Genomic DNA, 23101 nt, shown 5'->3' on the forward strand with positions numbered 1-23101 from the left:
ATGGATCGCCCTCGGCAGCCCAGGTGCTATTTTAAAAGCCACCTGACTGCACCAGCCATCTCGTCCCTAATTTCCTCCCCTCCGCAGCCCAGCCAAGTCTGTGGATTCCTCCATTGTCTCCCGGCTTCCGCTGGCAAAGACGAACGACAGCATCGAGGAGGGTTTCCTAACAGACTTATTTGGAGGGCCCTGCTAATCAGCAAATGGCAAGCAGCTGCCTGGGCCAGCATGGCCCCCCCCTTGCCTCCCCCAGCTGCCCATGGGACCACCCTGCAGGCGAGCAGCGTTTTGGGGTGTCGTTCGCAGCACGGGACCCGACTTTGTCTCATTTTCCCAGTCTTATCCGACTCGGTGGGAGCCTCCGAGCCCGGAACCACCAGCACGGCACTGCCTACGTTAAGGGGTCCCAATTAAAAGCTGAAGCTGCAGGACCCCGCCGGTGCCATCCCATGTAAATCCAACCCACGTCCCGCTGCCCTTGGGGGACATTTGCAGCTGCCGGGGGCTCAGTGCCACCAGCTGCCACCAGTGCCACCAGCCCCGACCCGTGCTGTGACAACCGTGGGGTCCCCACGACCCCCTTCACCCAGGGCCAGGACCCCCCCACTGGGCTGCAATGCCATGAGACCTCAGAGCCAGGGAGGGTAAAGCTGTTCGGAGAGAGCCCTCAAAATTCCAAATGTGTTATTCCAGTGACAAACACCCCCCGTGGAGATCTACTGGGGATGGGGGAGCTCGGTCAGACATGCGTAAAGTGAATACTTCTTATGAGATGTGATTTATCAGCAGATCTGCCTTGAAAAATAGTGCAAGAGGCAAGCAGGTCGCCTGAGCTAAGAGAGACATTTGAGCTGGCGGATGGTCAGAGCATGAACCGGCGCTGCGCTGAGGGGGGAAATCTCCTCCCTGCTCCTCCTGCAAATGGGCCGTAAGCTTTGGTAGGGATAAAGCCATGAAAGGAGGGAAAGGACATGAAGACAAGTCCTTTGAGGCTTCACACCCTCCCTGTAGAGCCAAGCCCCGAGGACAGGATGGGGCAGGGATTGCCGTTTTGCAGCTGGGTCCCTCCAGCTGAGGGCTGAGGATGGACACAGCTCATGACACTGATGTCAGAGGAGCAGAAGGGGAAAAAGACGCTTGCAGAGGATGGGGAACACATGGCTCTCTCTTCTCCTTGCCCAGACCAGCTCTGGAATTTGAGGGGGATGCATCGAGCACGCACGCAAGCGTGCTGGCGGCCGCCCCGGCTCCAAGCCCTGCGAGCGGTTAACAGCCAGCGCGGCGGCTCTCCGGCACAAGCGTGGGATCTGTGCAAAGTGCTGGCTTATTGTCTAATCCTCCGGAGCATCGCTCCTGCCCTGCCTGAGACCTGTAGGGACCTGGATGCATTTTAATAGAGCCGATGCTTGAAAGTGCAGGGTTTCTGGGGAGCTCATTAATAAAGTACAAGCATGAAAATTTCATGAGGCGAGAAGGAAACAGGGGCCAAGGAGCCGGGGAGGGGACCGCACTGGGAGACCTCGTGCCACCAGCCGTCCCCTCAGCAGGCTCTGCCTGGCCTCTCGGTGCAGGATCGGGGCAGAGGAGGAGGAGGAGGAGGGTGATGGAGAAGACAGCGCTGCTGCAAGCCCACACCATGCCATGCAACGTGGGCTGTGTCCACCCACCTCGTGGGTGCTGCTGCCCCGGGGTTGGTGCCTACATGGGCAGAAACAGAGCGTGGGGCTGGTTTCCTAACCGGAGCCCTCTTCCTTCTTCCCTGCAGGCTGTGGTTTCCGCAGGGCTGGCTCCGGCACCCCTTGGCACTGCCCAGCATCCTCACCGCCGGCCCGGGATGCTCTGCTCCATGGTGAAGGCCAGGAGCAAAAAATAACCCATGCGTGGGGAGGGCTGCGGTGCCTGCTCGTGGTGCTCGCTTGCGGTGCTCGCTTGCAATGCTCGCCCGTCGAGGGCGCGAGCAATGAGAGCGCAGCAGCGTGCATCGCCGCCCTCCTCGCTTACACAGCCCCTTCTTTCTAGAAGGATAAGGTAATCCTTCCGCTATCCCCACAGGCAATTAGCAGCGCTCTGCCTCAGCCTTGTTATCGAGAAACAACACTAACAGCTCATTTGCTTCAATCGCTTGGGCTCCAGGTCGGGGCTGGGGGTCCCAGGGGGCAGCCGCTCGCCGCTCCCACCACTCCAGCCCCGCGCGAGAGGGACGGAGAAGGGGTGGAAGCGTTGAGGCCACCCCCGATGGCAACAGCACATTCTGGAGCATAACAGCAGCCAATTCCCCCTCCTTTTCCCAGCCCCAAAATTGCCAGACAGGCTTCCTTCTCCTCTCGCTTTGCTTTTATGAATAAATCAACCCATGAGCGTTTAATCCCCCACTCCAGACACTTTGCTTTTCATACTTTCCAGCAGCTAAAATATTTCCTTGACGCTAATGTAATCCAAAAAGGCGTACGGGAGACGGGAGGGGGTGGCATCGTCATCCCGAACTGGTGCTAAGCTCCCCAGAGGGAGCCTGGCAAATTCGCTTCGGGAGCTAAAACCCAACGGGTGACGGCAGCGAGGGGATGCGGCGTCACGGCCCTCCTCCGAGGTGTCCCCAAAGTGAGCCGGGGTGGCTGTGGACAGGGGGACATGGCATCGCTGCGGGGTCCCCGAGGTGCCACCACCCTCTGCCCGTGCGCACCCCAGGAGGTCTGGGGACATAGGGACCCCCAAAACCCCAGGGGGGTGGGCGGCTTTGGGGGAAAGGGTTAAGAGGAGAAAGAGCAAGCAGAAGCCAAGGCATTGCTGACCTAATTTGAAAAGGGGGGGGGAGGTGGCAGCACAGAGGGTTGTCATGGAAATAGATAGTGAAAAAGTTCCTGAGGATGGTGGCGGAATTTGGGTTCCCGAAAGGAGGACGTGGAGGCAGAGAGATGCTCCGAGGGGCTCGGCATCCTTCTCCCAGCAGCATCCCATAGCTCGGCTCGAGGCCGGCTGCCCCGGGGAGGGACAGCAAACAGGGTCCCCCCCTCAGCTTCTCCATATATCGGGCATCCTGCTGGTCCCAAATCTTCCAGAAGACAAAACGCTTTAGGTCGAGTGATGGATGGTCTGGTCCCCCCCGGAGCCCGGGGTTGTGCCTCCTCCTCCTCCTCCTCTGTCTAATGCTGTGACATATCAGCAAGACAAACAAGGGGATTACGGGCTCTCCAGCCCACCTCAGCTATTTGTATAAGCCCACCATTGGAGGCGGGTGAGTTCAAAAGGTAAAAACCTAAATCACAGCCTGGGGGGAAATAGGAAGCCCAAGGAAGAGGCTGCTGCTGCTGCCCGTGGCTCTGCCGTCACTGCAGGGCAGGGGCTCAAAGCAAGCCCCCGCCTCGGCCGGGGCTCACCCGCTCCCAGCAATATCTGATCCCACCAGGAAGGTCTGAAACAGAGAGAATCTATCCCAAAGTGCGTCAAACCCTGGCAGCACTCGGGTACCAGCTCCTACATCACTCCCCTCCATCAGACTTCAGCATCCCGGTTGGCTGGGGGGGGCCCATGTGTTGCACCCAACTGATGCTCAAGGCATCAGATCTGGGGTGGGGGGAGAAGAGACGGGCAGGAGAGTGGCCATAGGAGCTGCAGGAGCAAAGGACCAAACCATGGGGGAAGGAGTTGTAGGTTTTCCTTGCCAGGGAACTCAGTAGCAGGTCTATGTTCACAGGCAAGAGAAGATAAAACAGCGGAAGCATGTGGCTTTTATTACCTGAGAAAATTGAAGCAAGTCTGAATATATCAGAGAGACGAGAGGTGACCGGCTCGTAGGGGGAAGCTTCATAAAATTCTTCTCCTAGAGCGGGAGGGAAGAAAGAAAAGGGGGATAAAAAGCAAATTAAAAATCACAGCGAATAACCTCAGCCACCACCGAGGCTATGGCCGGGCATGGGCACCCGGCAGCGTGGCAACTGCAATCTGGGGAGAGAAAGCCAAAAAGCATTTAAATCACTGCCCTGCAATGACAGGAAAAGCCCATTTTGGACCAGCTCAGCTTAATTCTTGCTGGCTGAGAGCTTGCAGCCGGGCGGGCAGGTCTGCGCCGCTGCCTGCAGCTGCCTGACGGCTGGGTCCTGCCGCAAGCTCGGCTCCTTGTGCAAGTCAGGTTTGGCAGCGGCTGCGTTCAAACTGACCTCAAGAGTTGAGGGAATTTGGATTTGAAAGGTCAATGTTTTGTGACTACGTCCGCAGAGTCTGGGCCAGCTGCAAGCTGAAAGTTTTAGGGTCTATTCTCAACACTGGATTATTTTATTGTTGTTGCAAAAAAAACCATTTGCCTAAAAAACCACTGTGAAGATTGTTTTCCACTCCGCTCTGCCTCTGATGCACTTTGGGAAAACTGAAATATTTCAGGGGGGGGATACAGATCTGACTGGAAAGCTTCCTCATTTGAGCACCAGAGCATCCCCACCACTGATCCACCCACGCTGCGCTCCAGGGGCTCATCCATCCCAATCCGCACTTTCCGGAGGGAATCTGAGCACAGTCCATCTGTCCCCAGGCTGGGAGCAAACCCCCCGCTCTCCCATCTTTGATTTCAGTGCAAACCCACGTGCTTTTGCTGCCTGCCCTTCGTGTAACTCCAGAAAAGGCTGATTTCAGGAGAGCCGGCCACGGCTCTCAAGAGAGGAAAAGCTCTCTTCAAACCCCAGCAGCCACAGGAAAAAAAAAAAAAATATATATATTTATATATAAAAACAAAAATCAATGGCTGGACTTTGAAAGCCCCAGTCAGAGGCTGACCAGCAGCCCGGAGCATCGATCTCTGCTCTGCCTGGCAGCCTTTTGGCAGGATCCCTGCCCACACCGGGTGCCCTCGCTGTGGGTGAGCCTGGGCTGCCCCGGGGACGGATCCCGGCAGCCTGGACCGCTCCAGCCCACGCGTGCTCTATCGAGTTATTATTAGCCCAAGGCGGCAGCATTTATCCCATGTAATTAAGGAGCCACTTGAAACCCTGTGCTGGAAAACAAGCTCATTAAGAGGCGGGGAGCAATGCAGGAAGGCTTGCTCCAAGCCCAGCAGCTCCTCAGCGCCGTTCCTTGAGAATTTGGGAGAGCAGAGCCGGGTGGCTGGCCAGGGAGACCCCGGTGGGATGCCAAGTTGGGCCGTCTCCAGCGACTGTGGGTTTTCAGCCCATCACCCTGCCCCTGGCCTTGCCACCACCCTCAGGGTGACGCTGGGTGATGCTATACGGGTGCAAAGCCCCCGCCGGGGCCAAGGGCAGCTCCTGCTGCCGCTGCTCACCACGGCGAAGGAAACATGCTCGGGGCAGCCTGCAAAGTCCTCCCGCTTCAGGCCATCCCCCTTCGCCTCGCCGGGTTTCCTAATGCTCCGATGACAAATAGCACCTTTATTAAAGTGCATTTAGGAAACACTGTAACCTCCTGGTATATTGCTTTGCCAATGCAATAAATAATTAAATACTAGCTGAATCCTGCTGCTTGCTAGGAAAATTACTGAGCATTAAAAGGGCAGTGGACTTTTCTTGAGCTCACTGAGATGCAATTAACCTCCAGGAATGAGGCTGGAGTAAAAGCAGTCCTCCTTAATGGCAGGGACAGGTTAGCTCCCGCAGCCAAGGGGCTGGGCGGGAGGCCACCAGGCACAGCATCTTTGCTAAAAGGCAGAAGATCAGGGTCTGCCTTGGGCTCCTCGTTGCTTTTACGCTCACTGGTTTATGCATGTTAAAGCTATGAGCTGCTGGATCTCCCCAAAGCTTCCACCTCTCCTTAAGACTTGGTATAATCACTTCTCTTCCCACCTCCTCCTCCTCCTCCTCCAGGTACAGGTCCTGGAGTACCCATCAAGCAGTAAAGCATCCTTCATTCATGTTTGCAAAGCCCTCTGAAATTACTGAATGAAGGCTGCTAATGAGGGGTAGAGAACAATTAAGCAGTAATTCCTGCTCTGGGCTGGTTTTCGGGCTCACTAGTCCCTGCACTGACCCAGATTTGTAGGCAATTTCACCCGCGGGGGCTGCATGCTCGGGTACAGCTCCCCACATCCTCGCCGCTGCCACCAAAGCCCTCCCAGTACCACCACCACCTCCTCTGGCTTCAATCCCAGCTCAGGAGGGAGATCAGAGACTTGCACCCACTGCCAGGGATGGGGGCTCCTCCACCGGCTCCATCCAACGAACCCCTTTTAGCTCAAGCCGCTAAAGGAGGTGGCTTTCAGCTGGGGTAATGAAACAGCAGAGGAACGGGCATTTTTACAGGCCCGAATCGTTGGTGGAAGCGGGGCCAAGCTGCCAACCCACTTGGTGTTGCGGGTGGCCGAGGGTCCATCTGCTCGCAAGGTGCCCCCGGCCAGGCGGGCACGTGCCCTTGCGAGGACTGCGCCGAAACTCAAGGGCCCTGGTACAGGCGGTTTTGCACAAGCTGCAGCTGGATTTAAGAGCTTCCACGTGCGGAGCCAGTCGTAAGCCCATTTAAGGGATCTATACTGTTAAACTGATGCTGGCTCTGCTCCTCTCCAGTCCGGCGCCAGGCGAGCGCTGGCGGAGCTGCGCAGGGGTGGCAGGAGGGGGGAAAGCCCACGGGACAGCAAAGCAAACCCTACCAGCAACCAGCACCAGCCCCAGCTGAGCCCCTCACAGTCGGTTCCTTCCTCTGAGCCCAGTAAATTTGCAGCCCTGGACCAGCAGCCCCAGCCCTGGGGATGCCCCTGCAGAAGGGTGAGGGGCGGTGGGTGAAGCCCGCTACCTCCCCCTGCCTTCAGGCAGTAGATAATCCTGCCTTCAATGAATAAAACAGCCCCGGGCTAGCAAAATCCAATTTCAATTACCTGCACTGCTCCAGCCTCTGATTTACTCCTTTACCAGGCTGCAATTACAGCAGGTTCTGGTGCATCGCCTCTCCGCAAGGTGAGACCCCAAGCGAGCCCTCCCTGCTGCTCCCCAGCCCACAAACCCCACCGGAGCAAGGGCTAACGGGGGGCTGGGGGGGGGGGGGCAAGGAGGCAGCAACAACCTCTGCACCCCAGCAGATCCCCACAGCTGGTATTGAGGTGCAAAGCCATGCCCCAGCTTGGCTTCCCTCTGCACCCCACGGGCACATCTCCTCCTTTGGGACAGGCAGGAGGGAGGGAGCCCGGCTGGAGAGGAGCCCTGCCCAGGCTCGCAGGTGCCCGGGCACAACAGCTCTGCCATGATAGCGATTAGCTTTTGCTGCAAACACGGCCCCCAGCCTGTTTCTCCCTTGCCCCATGCCCACGTTGGGCAGACCAGTTCTCAGCTCGACCCCCATCAGCATCCTCTGAGAAAGGGGGGACCGTCTCCTCTGCCCGGGGTGCCCGTGCAGCCCAGGGCACCGCTCAGCCCATTTTCATTAGAGCAGCGAGATGCCCTCAGAGCTTCCCAACCTCAAGGTGGGTCAGGACCACCTCTTCTTCCAGCACCCTCCACCCCATCGCCACCCCAACGGAGCCCTACCCCGTACCTTCGGTCAGCCCGAGGTGTATACTCCAGTAGATCTGAAGGCACTGAAGCTCCTTCTTCATCCCTCGCTTGCAGCGGCAGTCGTAGAGAGGGCTCTCCTGCAACACCTCCAGAGCCGCCTGGCATTCCTTGTTGGCCAGCATGGTGTTTCTGTCGCGGCCGGCCAGGCACTGCCGCAGCGTGCGGTACCGGGAGCTGCAGCTGGGCTCTGCCGCGCACAGCTCGTTGGCTCGCACGCAGTCCACCGGCACTCGCCAGCCATGGGGGTCCTGCCCCGGCGGGGACGGGGGGCCAGCCAGCGAGCGGAGGATCTCATCTGGGCGAGGGGCAGGGGAAGGAGAGATGAGGGCAGAGAGAGGTGAGGGAGGGCGACCAGGTGGGGTGAAACCCTTGCTTCCCCCCCCCATTGACCCCACACATCAGCCCATGCCCCAGCCACGGTCCTCGACTAGTCCCCGGCATTAGAGCCACCTTCGGGCTGCTCCAGAGAGGGACAACATCCTTCCATCCGAGCCTGGATGTGTCCCCAGCCATAACCCCACCAGGGCTTGTCAAACATGGCAAAATTCAGACAGTGGCCTGAAAAAGCAAGCGGGATGTCACAGGGCACCCCGGCAGCGGTGACGTACCCCAAGGCGTGGGACGGGGAAGGTGGAGGGTTAACCCAACGCCTTGGCTCCCGGAGCCACGTGATGCCACGGGACTCTGTTTCTTATTAAAACCAAACAGGCAAATAAACAAACACAGCATGTTTCCAGCCCCAGTGCTTGGGGACACGAACCTCCACGCATGACCTCTCAAGAATTAAGGGAAGCAGAAAGCCCATCCAAATTCTCTGCGCCCGTTGCTGTTTTTGGTTTTTATTTTGCGGCTCATCATTTTCAGGCCCGCCACGGGATGTTCAGGGCATCTGACTCATGGGTTTTTGAGCGCTCGGGCTTGGCAGGGCTGCAGCTCAGCTGCAGATCAGTACAAACTCTTCCCCACCGGGGACAACACCCTGCGTGCCCCTGTGCTAGCCACCCCTCGGGGTGGCAACCATCCAGCTTGCCTGGCTCCTGCCCGTGCACAGCCACTGCCTGCTCCTTGGACCCTGCCTGGGCAAAACCCTTCCCTTCCCACACAGCACTCCCTCAGCTCTCATGCTATTTCTACCATTTTCTCATTTTCTTTTGCTTTTTGAAATAGATTCTTGCCAAGTCAGCCCCAGGCAAGGCCACTGGCCCATCCCATCACGGGTGGATGGGGAAGGAGGACAGGCTGTGCTGGCATGGCTGGTCCCCCGATGCCCGCAGAAGCCGAGCGATGGGGACGGGGTGGGCAGGACCCCCCCTGCCACTCCTGACCCTCCCATCTGCCACCTTGCAACCACAGGCAGGGAAAGCCCTGGAGCAGGCAAAGATGGGCACGACGGGACCTGGAGGGCATCCTCAGCCGCCCCGGAGGGTGATGGAGAGGGAGACCCCACTTCGTGCAATGCCTTCACCCACTGCTGCCCTGCACCCTGGGGAGCAGCCTCCCCTTTCCCCTCGCTGCCACATGCGGGGCACCCCATGGGGACAGCAAACCTCAGCCTCCAGCTCCCAGCCCCTTTCCAACCCGTGGCCACTCGCCTGGGTACGGCAGGGGGACAGTGACACCTACAGGCATGTGACAAGGGCCACCCGTGTCCCCACCCACCCACCCACCCACCCGGACACGAAGGCAGCTGCAGGCAGGCAGGGCTTGTCCCCTGCCACCACTCTGGGGTGGACTCGCGTCCCCTGCCTCCTGCGTGCCACCGCAGCAAGCGGCCACGCACGCCTCTGCCCACCTCGCCGAGACGGGATGGGACACGCTCCTCGGACCGTGGGGAGAGGAGAAGGGATGCTCGGGGCTCGGACGGCTCTGCAGGAGGGATGGGGCAATGGCAGGGGTGAATGAGCAGGACGGGCAGCAGCCCCGGGTGGAAACACGTCCGCTGCCTGCGGTCAGGCCAAGGAACAGATCCTGTCCTGGTCTTCAGCCGATGCCCCCGAACAAACACCGTTGGGTTCAGAGAGGTCTGGAATGTGTCCGGGTAAGGAGGAGCAGGTGCAGAGCCCTTATGCCCACGTTAGATCCAATTTTGGGTGACAGATGCCCCGTGGGAAGGCCTTCCTTGGCCCTTCAGGATTATATTCCACATGGGAGGCAGGCAGGATCCATGAGCGGTGAAGGCACACTCCTGACACACAGCCTGGACTGCTGGCGGAGAAACGGGCATCCCCAAATGCTCCTCAGGGCAGAAATGCCAGCTCTTCGCCATGAGGTGGATGGTGCTTTGAGTAGAAAGGGGCCAGCTCTGCACCTTTACACGCCGGGAAACCCCAGCCCAAGGCACCCAGCGCAGCAGCTGGGACAACCTGCTCCTGCTGCAGCCGTCAGTTCCAGGGCGATCGGCTCCCAGACATCGAGAGCCATCCCACAGCTCCACCGTGTGCCATTCCTCCTCCGCCGCCCTCGCCCAGCTCAGCTGCAGATCCATCTGGTGCTCGCCCCGAGCCCCCTGCCCTGAGCAAGCCCAGGTCTCAGCTCCGATTCCATCTTCTCCAGCCAATGCCGTGAAGCCTCTTCCCAAAACGCCATCCAAAACCTCTCCTCCGGCCACACTCCTGTCTCCTCGCTGGCTCCATGGGCCTCCCAGGCAGGGACTGGAGGTGCTGGCAGGCAGGCAGGGAAGGGAGACAGCCTTGCCCTGATGCAAAAGGCGCTGGACCACATGGAGCATCCTAGCGAGGGGGCCCAGCACCCTCGGCAGCGCACCCCCGTGCTCAGACGGGCACTCGGGAAAGCCAACAGTAAATCCACCCGCCGGGAAGTCGGCAGGGATGCGTGACGGTGAGCTGGCCCTGGCCTCCCGGCTTTTGCCACCTTGCTTCCATGGCCTTGCAGAGAACAGGGTGCTGCGTGCCCCCTCGGCAGCCCCGGGAGGGTGCCTGCAGTATCCCGCACCGCATCCAAGCCGGGAGCACCAGCAGACCCCAGAACACGGCACAAAGCCATACCACCAGAGGAAGAAAGGCAGAAGCAGCCCTTCCCTGCAGTTGAGAGCCCACACAGGACAGCTCGGTCCCCCCAAATCAAGCAGCACGCTCAGCCCTGGCTGCTAGGTCGACGTTTTTTCCTGGGACCCTCCTCTCCTTCCAGCTCACGGCACTGCCAAGCCAGGTAAAGCTCCGCAGACCCCCGCAGAGGCGCAAGGTGGGGAGTTTGGATGGAGGGGCAGGCTGAGGGTTTTTTTTTTCTACCCGAAAGAAATTGCCTCACAGATACACACTCGCTGAACTCGTATCAATAAAACATCTGCAGAGAATTGAAACCTAATCCTCATCAGTCTCTGGGGTGTCAGAGCACAGCAAGGATTTGCAAGCAGATGCACAAGCCTCCGACAGTCAGCCAGCAAACAACACGATGGCCCGCTTTCCTCTCGCTCCCGCAGCTTCCCCCAGCAGCATCAGTCTGCGCTGCCTCTTTTCTAGCTGTAATACATGTTTCCTTTTACTGGTCCTGCCAGAGACCTTTGGACACAGGCAGCTTAGAGGTAAATATTTATCCTCACAACTCGACTAAAAAAAAAAAAAAAAAATTGCTTAAGAACATGCAGCCTCCCAGCCTGGCTGCTGTGGCAGTGATCGCTTTCTCCCAACCAAAGGGCTTTTTTGGCTCATCAGAAAGAAGAGCCTAGACGTGAAGAGCTGGGCTTCCACTCTCCAGGGCTCCTCACGGCGAGGCCACGCCATGGCGGGGGTGCTTTGGAAAACAGCAGGATGGGCTCCCCTGGTCACCCCATCCCCAACGCTCAGTCTGGGGGTACGGCTTCCCTGCAATCACTGCTCAGTGTTGCAGCTCCTCTGGCTGGGGGGGGGACAGCCTCCCTGTCCAGCCTCACACACACACACACACAAAACCTTTGGGGCACCTTTGGGGCACTCGGGAAAGGGGGCAGAGGGTCTTGCTTTCATGCAACCTCCCCTGTGAGGGTGAACGGACCACTGTTCGGATGCCTTAGGTGGGGCATCCTGGAGGTCCCCGTCCTCCTGAATCTCGCTCGTGAGATGTCCAGCGGCGAGTCAGACATGCGTACAAATAGCCAGCAGCCAGCTGGCCCCCCAAGCCAGCGCTGGGGAGCCCTTCCTCCCCCCTGCCCGGATGTCTTCCCACTTGTGCCCCCCACCTTGCCCCCAGAGCATCCCTCCTTCCTCTCTCTCTGGCTCAGAAGGCAGGGCTCGTCCCCCCCTGCCCCGAAAATCCCCAGCACGCTCTGCTGCTGGCAGGTCACGAGGAAGGACACCCCAAATTGGCGTTCAGCCCCTCCCCACCGCTCAGGCCTGTGTCCCACCCCACACACAAAGGCACCTGAGCCACCAGCTTCCCCCCACCGGCACGGCACCCCTTCCCCTCGCCAGCCGGAGACTGTGCTGGGGAGCAGGGGAGAGGAAAAGCCTGTCACCCCCATTTCATCCAGGGAACAGAGCCCTCCTCGGGGATGCCGAGCACCCCGCGTGCGGTGGTCCCTCTGCCTTCACCCCCAGCCCCGCACCGCGGGATGCTCTGGAGGGAGGTTTGCTCTGCCAACCTTCAAGTCTCCCTCAGCATCTCCCCGTCCCTTCTCCCTGTCCTCGCAGGCAGGGTGACGCTCCTCCAGCCCAGGCGAGCTCGGCGGAGTTTTTCTGGGCGCTCGCTGCTGCAGCGTGCCGGGGATCACACACACTCGGGCACCCACGGAGATGCAGCGGGGTGTGGGTGCTGCCGTAACGGCATCTGGAGCGCGACACGGCACACGACCGAGTCACGGTCCTGCGGGCACCCAGCCTCGCAGGACGAAAAAAATGGACCTTTCTCATGTGCTTCCTTTTCACCCCGGCCCCACCACAATCTCTGACTTGCCCCCCCCCCCAGCTTTTCGGCTGCACCTTCCCTGTCTCTGTAGGAGGCTGCCCTAGAAATGCTAAGCTTTCTTCCTGGCACAGCCAGAGCTCCTAAATAACTCACACATGATCTAAAGCAACACGCACGAATTGCAACAAGAGGGGACAGCAATTCCCCACGCACACGCACATGCAATTAGCTCAACTTTCCGAACCGATTCTCCATGCCGAGTTCCGAGCAGGAACGGCGGGGAGGGCGAGGGGGGGGGGGACACACAGGCAGCCACGGCAGCAGCGGCTGGAGGGCGCTGGGAGACACTGGTGGGGGGGTGTTAGATATCCTCCGAAATGCAAAATCCACGTAGGGCTGACAAGGAGAGAGGGGGATGAAAGAGGAACAGGGTTTTGGTGCCGCCGATCCTGCCCGTTCCCTTGGATCGCGATCGCGACCGTGCGGTGCCAGAGGCGGGGGCTGCCCCGATGGGGCGCTTGGGTTTGTGTCCCGTGTCGTGAGTGTGTGCGTGTGCGCGTCCCCTCCTCCTCGCGTGAAGTTTGATAGAGGATAGGAAAATAAAGTTGCCCTCAGTTCAAATCCTCGCCTCGCCTCGTCCCTCTCCTGCTGCAGCCCGAGAGCCGGGCAGTGCCCACCGCGGAGGAGCGCCGGGCCCTCTCCCCAGCCCCCGCAGCCCCTCGCCCAGGGGAAGGACATGTCCCCTCTGCCCCCCCCCCAGCCTGCGGGCATCCACTCACCTACGAAGAGGACGATGCAGAAGGCGTTTGCCAAGATCATGTTAGTAAATCCACGCGTTCCTCCACGTGTGTAAAAAAAAAAAAAAAAAAAATTATTAAAAAAAAAAAAAAGAAGGGAATAAAAAAAAAAAAAATCAAATTAATTCCCAAGGCGGTCGGGTAGATTCCCAATCCGGGCGAGGACGGTGGGCTGTAAAAGAGAAACGGGGGTGGGATGGGGAAGGGGAGGGGGGGGGTGGGATGCTCTCCGCTCCGCCCGGCGCGGAGCCCGGTTTTCCTCAGCCGCTGCGCCGGGCAGCGCGGTTCTCCTCCTCCTCCTCCTCCCGCATCCCCGCCCGGCTTCCGCGGCTCCGGGGGCTCACGGCGGGCACCGCGCTCCGCCCGGCTTCCCGGCGCTTTGTGCCGAGGCTTTGGCTGCCGGGGCCGGTGGTTTGGGGGTGGGTGGGTGGGGGGGGGGGGTAGGGAAAGGGGGTGGGGGGGTGTAAGGGGTGGGGGGGGTGGGAAAGGGGGGGTGGGCAGGGAGGGAGGCGCGGCTGCGCTCCGCCGAGCCCCGGTGGCGGAGAAGGGGCAGAGCCGGCGGTGCTGCCCGTCCCCTCCCCGCCTCTGTGTCCGTCCCCCCCCCCCCCCCCCCACGCTTTCCGTGCCTCTCCGCCCCTCCGTCGGGCCCGGGAGCCGCGGAGGGCAGCGCAGCCGCGGACGCCCTTCTACCGCCCTTCCGCCGGGGTGGGTGGGTTGGGGGGGGACGGGACACACGGGGGTCTGTGTGTGTGCAGACCCCCCCCCCGGTTCCCCATCCAGCCTTGCTTTCCTCCGTGGATGCACCTGAGCGCAACGGGGGGACCCCCGCTGGTGCAGAGCCAAAGGCGAGACGCCCCCCCCTGCTTTTCCCCCCTGACCGCCTGGGAGCACCCCCGGGCCCCCTACTCTGCTCCAAGCATGGGGATGGGAGAGGGGGGACCCGTCGGGTCGCAGGGACACAGGGATGTAGTGGGTGTCTCGTCCCCGGGTGGGTGAAATGCCACCAGGTGCTAGAGGGGGGGGGAGACAGGGGAGCCCACCCAAAAGGGGGACCTACCGGCTGCTCCGCGCTCCCCGCTGCCGGGGTGTGTGGGAGGAATTGCACACGCACATGTGCACACACACGCATCCAGCCGGGGGAATTATTCATTCACGTCCAAGGCTCCGCAGACAGCCCCGCTTCCCAGGCAGCAGCACTTTTGCTCAGCCCTTCCCAGCACCCAGCCCCTCTGCCCCCCCCACCCCAGGGCTGGGAACAGGGGGTCACCGCTGCCCCGACCCCCCTACAGCTCCCTGACCCTTGAGATCGGGCAGGGTCCTCGCTGCAGAGGCATCGTGCAGCTCTCCTGGCCTCCTCCTCCTCCTCCTCCTCCTCCTCCTCGCAGCCTCTCACCCCTCTCTCTGTCCCTGACTTGGGGTCAGGACCCTACAAGAGCCAACGATGGGGGGTCCTGGCCCGGGACCCATGAAGGTCATGAGCAGCACGGGCGAGGATGCTCTGCTTTGTTCGCCTCGATGCAATAAAGGGCCGCGGGAGCAGGAGGGGAGCCGGGGGGAGCAGCCCCGTTTTGCTAAGCCCCGTAGGCAGCGTGTGCTCTGCACCGTGGGGTCGGGGGGGGGCACGGCACTGAGCCCCCCCTTGTTCACATAGCCTTGTCTCTGGAGCAAGGGGCTTCGAGAAGCTGGCTGGCACATTGCCTTGGCAAACAGCACGTAGGATCACGCTGCTCTTTGAGTAAAGATTCAGACAGAAAGGAAAGGGGGGGGGATGACAAACAACAGATCAGAGCAATAGGCGTTAGTGAGGCTTCCCATTTAACAACATCCTTCCCTGTCCTATTCTTTTCCTGCTCTTTGCTCTCCCTGGCTTGCCTTCTCTTTAAAAAAAAAAACAAACACAACACATAGTCTCTGACTTAGCAGGATGTTACTGTGCTTTCACAGAGCCTAAATGGAGACAGCAGTGAAAAGTAGTGTCCTTAGCTGCCCGGCACCGCTTTAATTTTGTCGGGTCTTGGAATGGCTCGTTGCACTGGGTGTTACACTTGTCTTCCTGCAGTAAGATTACCCAAAAGTGCCAGTCCCGACACAAAGAAGCCGCCGTTCGTCTCTCCCCTTTGTGCCTGGGCTTATCCCCCGCCTGCGCCGGAGATGGGATCCCAGCAGCAGGAACAGCAACAGCAGCTCCAGCCCTTCTCCGGGCTCGTCTGCCTCTTCCTCGGGAAGGCAAATACCTGCTTTAATACCTGCTTTAACACCTGCTTTAATGCCATCTCAGAGCCCAGCAGAGGGAAAGGATTTCCTCGGCCAGAAGAGGGATCTGCTCTCCTCTCTTCTCTCTGCTCTTCGGCCTCACCGCTGTCTCCTTCTCCTGCCTTCCCAGGCTCAAGGCTGGGCAGTGTCGGAGGGGAAGGATTGCTCAGTCCCCACCGAAGGTGACATCTGAGGACTTTTGTCCCCACAGCTGCTCCCAGGAGGGAGAGGCACAGCTTCAAACCCCCATTTTCTCTGCCTTTTGTTTCCTTAATGTGCACAGAGGCCATCAGAGACCCTCAGGGCCCCCCTCCCCACCCCAGAGGCTGCTGCTGCTTTTAGCAGAGGCAGCTTTGGGCTTCCCAGCCCGCTTTAGCCCCGGGTGGTGCAGGAGCCCTACAGGACGGGTCTCCCCTCCTGCACCCATGGGTGATGTCCAGCCAACTCCATCCCAAACCCTCCAGGACTCTGCATGCGTTGTCCCTGTCCCCAGGCAGGGCAGAGGGGCTCTGGGAACACATTAACACACCCAGCCACAGCTCATCCTCAGGGCGAGCACCCAGCCAGTGCTGGGGACCATGGGATCTAATGGGAGAGCACCCACGTCTAATTACCTGAGCTAAAGCAGCACATTTGTTAGCACAGCCACAACGGCCACCTGACAGAGGGACCAGGCAGGGGCCACGAGCATCGCATCCCGCGGGGTTAATCCCAGCACTGCTCCCACTGAAGACATTGATTTTGGCGCATCCCCGCTCCAGCGTTATCAGGAGCAGCCAGCTACCTGGCCTCTCATTTAGAATTTATTCCAGGGGGATTTATAGCCCATGTCACCGGGAGCTCCTTAAATCAGGGGCTCGACACGGGAAGCATCACGCCGACCAGCCTCCTCCCTCAGCCTGTGTTTTGGGGGCAGGGGAGGTTGGACTCTCCTTTAGGAGAAGAGGAGATGGGTGGGATGGCGGAGGCGGCTCTTCCACCGGCAGCTTTGCAGGGGCACACGCGGGGCTTTGCCTTCCACAGCACTGGCAGCACAAAGAGTGCTCTGTCTGGGGCGAAGCTGTGAGGCCATTGATGAGCTGCTGGTCTTGGTCGGAGGGAGAAGGGAGGCATGGAGGGAGGAGGATGGGAGGCAGAGGTCTTTGGGACCAAGGGAAACCTGCAAGGGACCATCTTGCCAGGGAAGAGGAGTGAGCACCAATACAACCCTGCAAATATTTATGCTTGGGAAAAAAAGAAAAAAAACCCCACCACACAACAAAACCAACAACTTTATTATGCCATAGCGCTGGGCAAATTCAGACCCTTTGTGAAATGACAACGCTAATCGCCAAAGCCGATTACAGAAACACTGCGGCTGGGCTGGTGCCGGCTGCCTGCGCTGCTGCCAGTTGCTCTGGTGCTTTCTGCTGCCTTCGGCGGGGCCGGGCACCTTTGGAGTGAGGGGCGGTGGATGGCAGACACGGGTTGCTGCTCCTCTTCCCAAATTGTCTTCCACTTCCAGGGCATCCCACTCCTGACGGCTCAAGCATCCCCTCGGCAGCAGCAGGGAGGAGACCTCTCTGCGGGGCCGGGACAGCTCTCCTCCAGCTGGGCTTTGTTTCTGCACAGAAATTGATAAATGTGAGCAGAGGATTTCTCCCCTCCTTCCGTTTAAGTCCCATTAATATGAGTTGGATTTGCTTACCCTCCTGACTTTAGACTTTAATTCTGCAAAGCGTTATCACATTAATGGGAGTCAAGGTTGTTAAAGTGATGGATTATGCTTTAACAGTGTAATCCATGGGGGGCAGGACCAGCCTCAAGAACTCTCCCCAACACTCCTTGTCTTCTCCTAGTCCTGACAGCTATAAGAAGAGCGTGAGCACCTCCCCGGGCAGCGAGAGGGTGACACAGGGCCTGTGGCTTCGTGTGGACTTTCTGCCCTCGGCTGGTGCACAGGCAGGGCAGGAGTCAGGCAGGGGGATGCCTAGCCGAGGGGACGAGGACACATCCCTGCCTGGATGTCCCAGGTTCTCACGGGGATGCTGTTTCCCCCTCCGCTGGTACCCCAGCTCTGCTCTCCAAGAGATGCTGTATTTCAGGCATCTGCAGCAATCTGGGTCCCACATGGGCTTTTTTGCACATCCGAGGGCTTGCAGGGTCCCAGGAATGGCTGGAAGGCAGAACCTCGCTTCTGCTCCCAGTCCTCCTGCAGGCCAGGGGCAGAGCTGGACCAGCACATCATGTCCCCGAGCTGCAGCTCAGTTTGCGGAGCCCAGTTTGGGGCTGCAGTTTCCCAGGTCAGGGCTTTGCCTTCCCGGGCCATGCAGCAAACCGAATTCCCTGCAGCGCAGCACCAACCGCCCACCCCAGAGCTGCCCGCCACCCCCAGCCCATGCTCAGCAGCTCCCGTCGCACTCGCTGGAGGGTTTTCTGCAGGGGCTGTGAGGGATGGGAGCCAGGACCTGCACTGAAGTGCCCCATAACTCAGCCGTGCTGCGAGAAGTACTAAGTTATGACAGGGTGGCTGCACAGGTACTGCTGGCACATAACTTCCCGGGTGCCGCAGGTGTGCTCCATTTCTTCAGTGCCTTTTAGCTCCAAGGCTCCGGGATTTTGCCCATTTGTTTCCCCCCCTGCTTGCAGATGGGCCTCTATTTTATATTATTTTTTAATAAGAGGAGAAGAAACTCATGCAAGGGGCTGCCTGAGCCCTGGCTGTGGAGGGAGCACGGCTGATTCACTGTGGGCACGTTTTCTGCATGCACAGATAATTTGCTCGTGCAAAACCATGCACAGGGCACCCACGGGGAAAGGCTGCATTGCTCCTCGCTGTGCAAAATGCTCATCTGCAGCCGGCTGCACGCTTGCTGCTGCTGGGGAAGCCCTGCATCTCCATCCTCCTTCAAATGCCGCGCCTGACCGTGGTTTTCCACTTCAGGGTGCCCTCAAAGAGCCGATCCCCAGGAGCTGAATCCGCTGATGCCGTCGGGGCTCACCCTGGCACAGACAGTCACACTTTCGCTCCCTCCGGGTGTCTCCTTGGGGATCACATTTGCAGGACTGCTGACAGCAGCCAGCTCGTAGCCACCGGCTACGGGAGTCCTTACAACACCCCGACACTGATGGACCCCGACAGCTACACGCAAAGCAAAGGCTATTTTTTCCCTCGCTGCTGTTTTCCGAACCGATTCTCCCTCTTTAACCTCTGCTGGGGAAACCAGCCCTTTCCCCTGCCTGCTTTGCCATCGCCTGATGTCTCAGGGGTCATGGGGGAAAGAAGTGGTACCTGCAGAGGCATTGAATGAAAGGAGCCCAACCGATACCAATCACACTTTGACCCCTCTGAATAAAACACAGGGCTGGTTGCCAGGTCCTGACCCTGCCAGACCAGAGAACATCACCGGCCCGCTCAGCCAGCAGCTCCTCCTCTACCACGTCCTCGACTCGTTTTGTGGCTCTCACTAACGAGAGTGCCTTGGTGACAGCCGTCAGCCCTATCGATCCCGTTCCCAGCTCTGTCCTGCCAGAGAGAAAGTGATAGTTCAGGGAGGACATGATTCTCCCTGCTAATTGAATGCTCCGGCACGGGGCCCCATCCGGCACGCTGACGGCACCGATCAATGCCGCGAGCTGCCGTGCAGGCAGCGGATCTGCCTACGCTTCCCATGCCGAGTGCACGGGCAGCGGGAAGGTGCAGGTTCGGCTCTGCCGGGGATTTCCAAGCCGGAGCCAGGTTATCCCTAAAATGCAACCTCTGCATCGAGGAGGCTGGGATGGCAGCGTGTCTGGGGAGAGGGGACAAGTCCCACCGGTGCCTGAGGGTGTCCCAGGGTTGGGGAGCTGGAAGGTGCCGTCAGTGATGCTGGATCATCACGCCCCGTGGTCTGCTCAGGGGATGCTGCAGCCATTCCGCTCCTCTTGAAGAGTTTTTCGGAGTTTGCAGCAACCCAAATGGGGATGGGCAATTCAGCTGGTGGCACTTGGGCGGGGGATGATCAGCCCCGCCAGCTCCGTTCGGGATGCGCGGAGCCGAGCTGTCAGGTTTCATGCTCACACACTCGTCATCCTCCACAGCCCCAAATTACAGCTGACATTTAAATAAAACCCCACGGCACCTGAGTGAGACGCCGAGCTGAAAGGGAAGCGGTTGGGGATTTTTTGTGAAGGAACATATTTGTTTTACTCTGCTCTCTCCTTAGTGTCTGAGCTGAGGCTCCCAGCCCTGGAGCCCCACAGGGTGGATTTACTGGGCACATCAGCCCAAGGACACCCTGGATTTTAGCCCTGGACCCTCCTGGGACAGAGTGACAGACCCCTCCATGTGCAAGCAGCTCTCCATTCCCATCAGACGAAGGGCACAGGGGATGGAGGCAAAGGCAAAGAGGAGAAAAGGGGCTTTTCAGTTGCTCTGGGAATGACGTAGGGAAAAGCAGGGTAATGAGGGCTGGTTCCAGTGTCACGCACTCAGCCCTAATCAGGCAATGAAGCAAATCGAGTTTCACTAAAAGCTCAGGAGCCCAGGCTGGGCAGCCCCCTCCTGCCCCCGCGCTCCCTGGTCAGGGGAATGAGATTTCCATCCACTCCCTGGACATTAAATGAGTAATTGCTGTGGTCTGCACTGGGGCAGGGAGCGCTGGCGTGGGTACGGCATCCTTGACTGACGCTTCCCATGCCTTCGCTGCTCAAGTGGATTAGCAGGACTGGGGCCCCCGTTAGGAAACAGCATTAAATTCCTATATATCAGCGCGCTCGCAGTGCAGGCAGCAGAAACGTGCTCTGGAGGGGGTCCTGGCTGCAGGCAGGGCAGGGGTCCCTCCAGCATGTGCCCATGCATCCTTGGGGGATGCAGGGAGCTGCTGCCGGGCTGGGCTCAGCCTCGATGCGTGGCACAGGTCCCCTTCCCTCCTCTGCATGGCACCGCGCTGGCAGCCGGCACGCTGGCAGCCCACCCTCTTGGCCGAGGGGCAGGCGAGCAGATGGTCCCGCATCGACCCGGGCACGAAGGGTGAGCTAACCAGGCTGTTGGCACGGGCAGCGACGGCGATGCACGGCTAAACCCGTCCTCCCGTGCTGCAAGCAGGGTCCCAGGAGGTGTCACATCCCCCCAACATCCCTTTTCCCCCTGGAGGGACCCTCTCCATGCATCGTCCTCCAAAGATGCCAAGGCTTCAAGGCAAGATAGGTAGGAAGGGGAAGGGAAGGAGGCACGGGGAGCGCTGCTGGTTTCTGCCAGAGGAGCGTCCAGCACGCAGCGGCTGGGCTGGAGATGGAGCCTGGAGCTCAGGGTTGGCCACCGAAAACCCCTGTGAAGCTGCTGAGAACCACAACCCGGCAGCGCCGAGGGCAGGGGAGCAGAGTGGCTGGGTCAGGGTGCTCTGTGCTGTGAGCCATCTGAAATTTTGGGAATGTCAGCTCTTCCCTGTCCCGTCTCCTGATTTCTGGGGACAGAATGGCTTTGCTGAAGTGTAAGCAATGCTCAGTGCATCTCTGCAGGCCTAATCCCAGATTCTGGTGTCATTTAACAGGGTATTCTTCAATCTCTGTCCCCAAACACACCCTTTTCTAAAGCAGCATTGCCTGCTCCTCCCTCCGCTCAAAGTGAACGTCTGCAAGGTTCAGCTGGGCACTGGAAGCTTGAAGTAGCAGTTGGGTGGCTTTATGAACTGTTAGGATAATTTAAATCTTGGGAAAGAAGCAGAGGTGGGGACAAAAGCAACCGAAGGGATGGCAAGGAGAAAACCAGAGACATGGCACACGGGATGTCTCCCTTTGTCTGCGGTACGAGGGAGGGCAGGGGAGCTGAAATGGTTTGATCGAGGTGGGGGGAAGAGGTAACAGAGGGAAAAATCAAAGCAGCAGGTGGAAAGGGCAATGAAATCTCAGCAAGCCCACTGCCATCACCGGATATTTCTAACTGCCGGCGCAGCACAACTCTGCTGCGATTCCCGCGGCAGGAAAGGAGAGATTGCTCCAATAGGAAAGCCGTGGCGGTGGGAGGCATGGGGCTGTCGAGGAGCTGCCGCTGCCTTCTTCAGGAGCGGCTTTGCCTTCTGTCTGCCCCGAGCGGTGCAGAGGTTGTGGGATGCTCCACAGGGATGCAATTAGGGTGGGATGCAGGGTCCTTTGCTGACGATGCGGGGGGACTGGGAGGGCTGGGAGAGGACAGGCTTTGCTGCAGGTGTGCGCCAGATGTTTCTGCATCCTCCGGAGAGTGGTCCCTGGGTGCCAGGTGAGGATCCCCATCCCAAGCAGACACTGATGCTTGCTCCCCACCAGTGTCTGGCAGCCCTCCCACCTTCCCGGCAGCCTGGCACCACATGGCAAACGCTGTCTCGGCTGTCGGGCTGGGAAAGATGGTGAAGAAACCCCACATGCTTTGTAAAACAGGCCGGGGGATAGGCGAGAGAGCTCAGATCGATGTCCCGGCTGCGGGACAGACTGCGGCAAAAAGCGCAACCCCGGTGTTAGACGTCAGAGCATGCACAGGGGACAGATCCCTGGGAAAGCATCGCAGGAGATGTCCAAAGCCGTCCCCTGCTCTGCTGTCATGACTTGCCCCTCGGGTCCCTGGCAATATCCCGAAGTCCCTTGATCATTTTTATTGTCTCTCTCTTCCACTCCAAGCCCTGCTTGCTGTGTCAGCAGGCGTATTTATAGCATCGCTCTCCTCCCAGACTGATGTCAGGAGCATCCTTTCCCGGGCTGATCACTACCTGTCACTCCAGGCTTTTTCATGCCAGCCAAGGCATTTGCAGCCACTTTTTTTCTGCAGCTAGCTTTTGCTCCTCGTGAGCAAGATGTGTCACATGCAAACACCTTCCAGATGTCTGCAGGCGGCTCTCGGGTGACAGGGAGCCCCACGGGACATTGCCGAGGGGTTCTCCGTGCCCTGGGGGGGCTGCGGCAGGGGTAGGGGTGAGCATCCGTGCTCCCAAGGCAGCGACCCTGAGCACGGCTCCAGCCCTCCTCCTGCCTGGGATTTACTGCTTTCATTTTCCTCGGCATTGGAAGCTGAGCTTAATTACGGATATTTTTATGTGCATTAATAACATTTGCAGAGCTGCAAGCCAGGACAGCGGGGTGAAGGAAATGAGGACCTCTGCTCCGAGTGGGAGCTGGGGGGGGTGCGGGGGGAAGGCAGCTCTCCCAGCCCCACGCAGCGCTCTCTTTCCTTGAAATACTGTTAGTGCTGGATGCTGCCCAGGCCAGCACAGGATGGGTTATGGCTTTCCAGATCCTGGAGGGGTGAGCAGCATTTAATGAAGGTGATCCCTTCCTAAACACAGGTGGGAGAGATGGGTGCTGGCCCCAGGGAGCACCGGGGGCTATGGCTGGTCCCAGCCATCCCCTTCCTTGGTGGGACAAATCCCTCATGTTGCTGGTCGGCTGCTGGGAGCTGCTTCTCCTGGTCCTCCGGGTTGCTCTCAGGGGTGTTTGCTGGGGAGAATAATTCCTGTGCAATCCCTGGGGAGACCCAGCACAGCAAGGGAGAGCTCGGCTGAGTGCAGAGGAGCTCCAGCTGCAGGCTCCCACCCTGGGGAAGAGCCCGAGGAGCCCATTCCCATCTCCATCCCAGCAGGGCACCCTGGCCCAGCATCACCAGAGGTGCTGGGCATGGGATCCCTTTTGGAGAAAGCCCCAGAGAAATGTTTTCCTTTTAGCAGAGCAATGCCTTTGCACACCAGAGCTCGTGTGCGTGGGCACGGACGCACGCGGCGTTTGCAAATCAGACCGAGTACAGGTTTC

The 23101-nt window shown here is 59.4% G+C and overlaps 1 protein-coding gene across 1 annotated transcript in view; it reads right to left on the reverse strand.

Annotated features, from left to right (window-relative positions):
* The window catches only part of GFRA2 (GDNF family receptor alpha 2), a 28558-nt gene extending 15045 nt beyond the window's left edge, over positions 1 to 13513 (reverse strand). The window contains exons 1-3 of the mRNA XM_075042100.1: positions 13100 to 13513; positions 7462 to 7776; positions 3734 to 3817 (exon numbers count right to left, since the gene is read on the reverse strand). Coding sequence (XP_074898201.1) covers positions 3734 to 3817; positions 7462 to 7776; positions 13100 to 13139 — 439 coding nt within the window. The 5' untranslated portion in view covers positions 13140 to 13513. The remainder of the gene's footprint in view (positions 1 to 3733; positions 3818 to 7461; positions 7777 to 13099) is intronic.
* Positions 13514 to 23101: the final 9588 nt, after the last annotated feature.

This window comes from Buteo buteo, chromosome 12, assembly GCF_964188355.1.
Source record: "Buteo buteo chromosome 12, bButBut1.hap1.1, whole genome shotgun sequence".
Taxonomy (NCBI): Eukaryota; Metazoa; Chordata; class Aves; order Accipitriformes; family Accipitridae; genus Buteo; species Buteo buteo.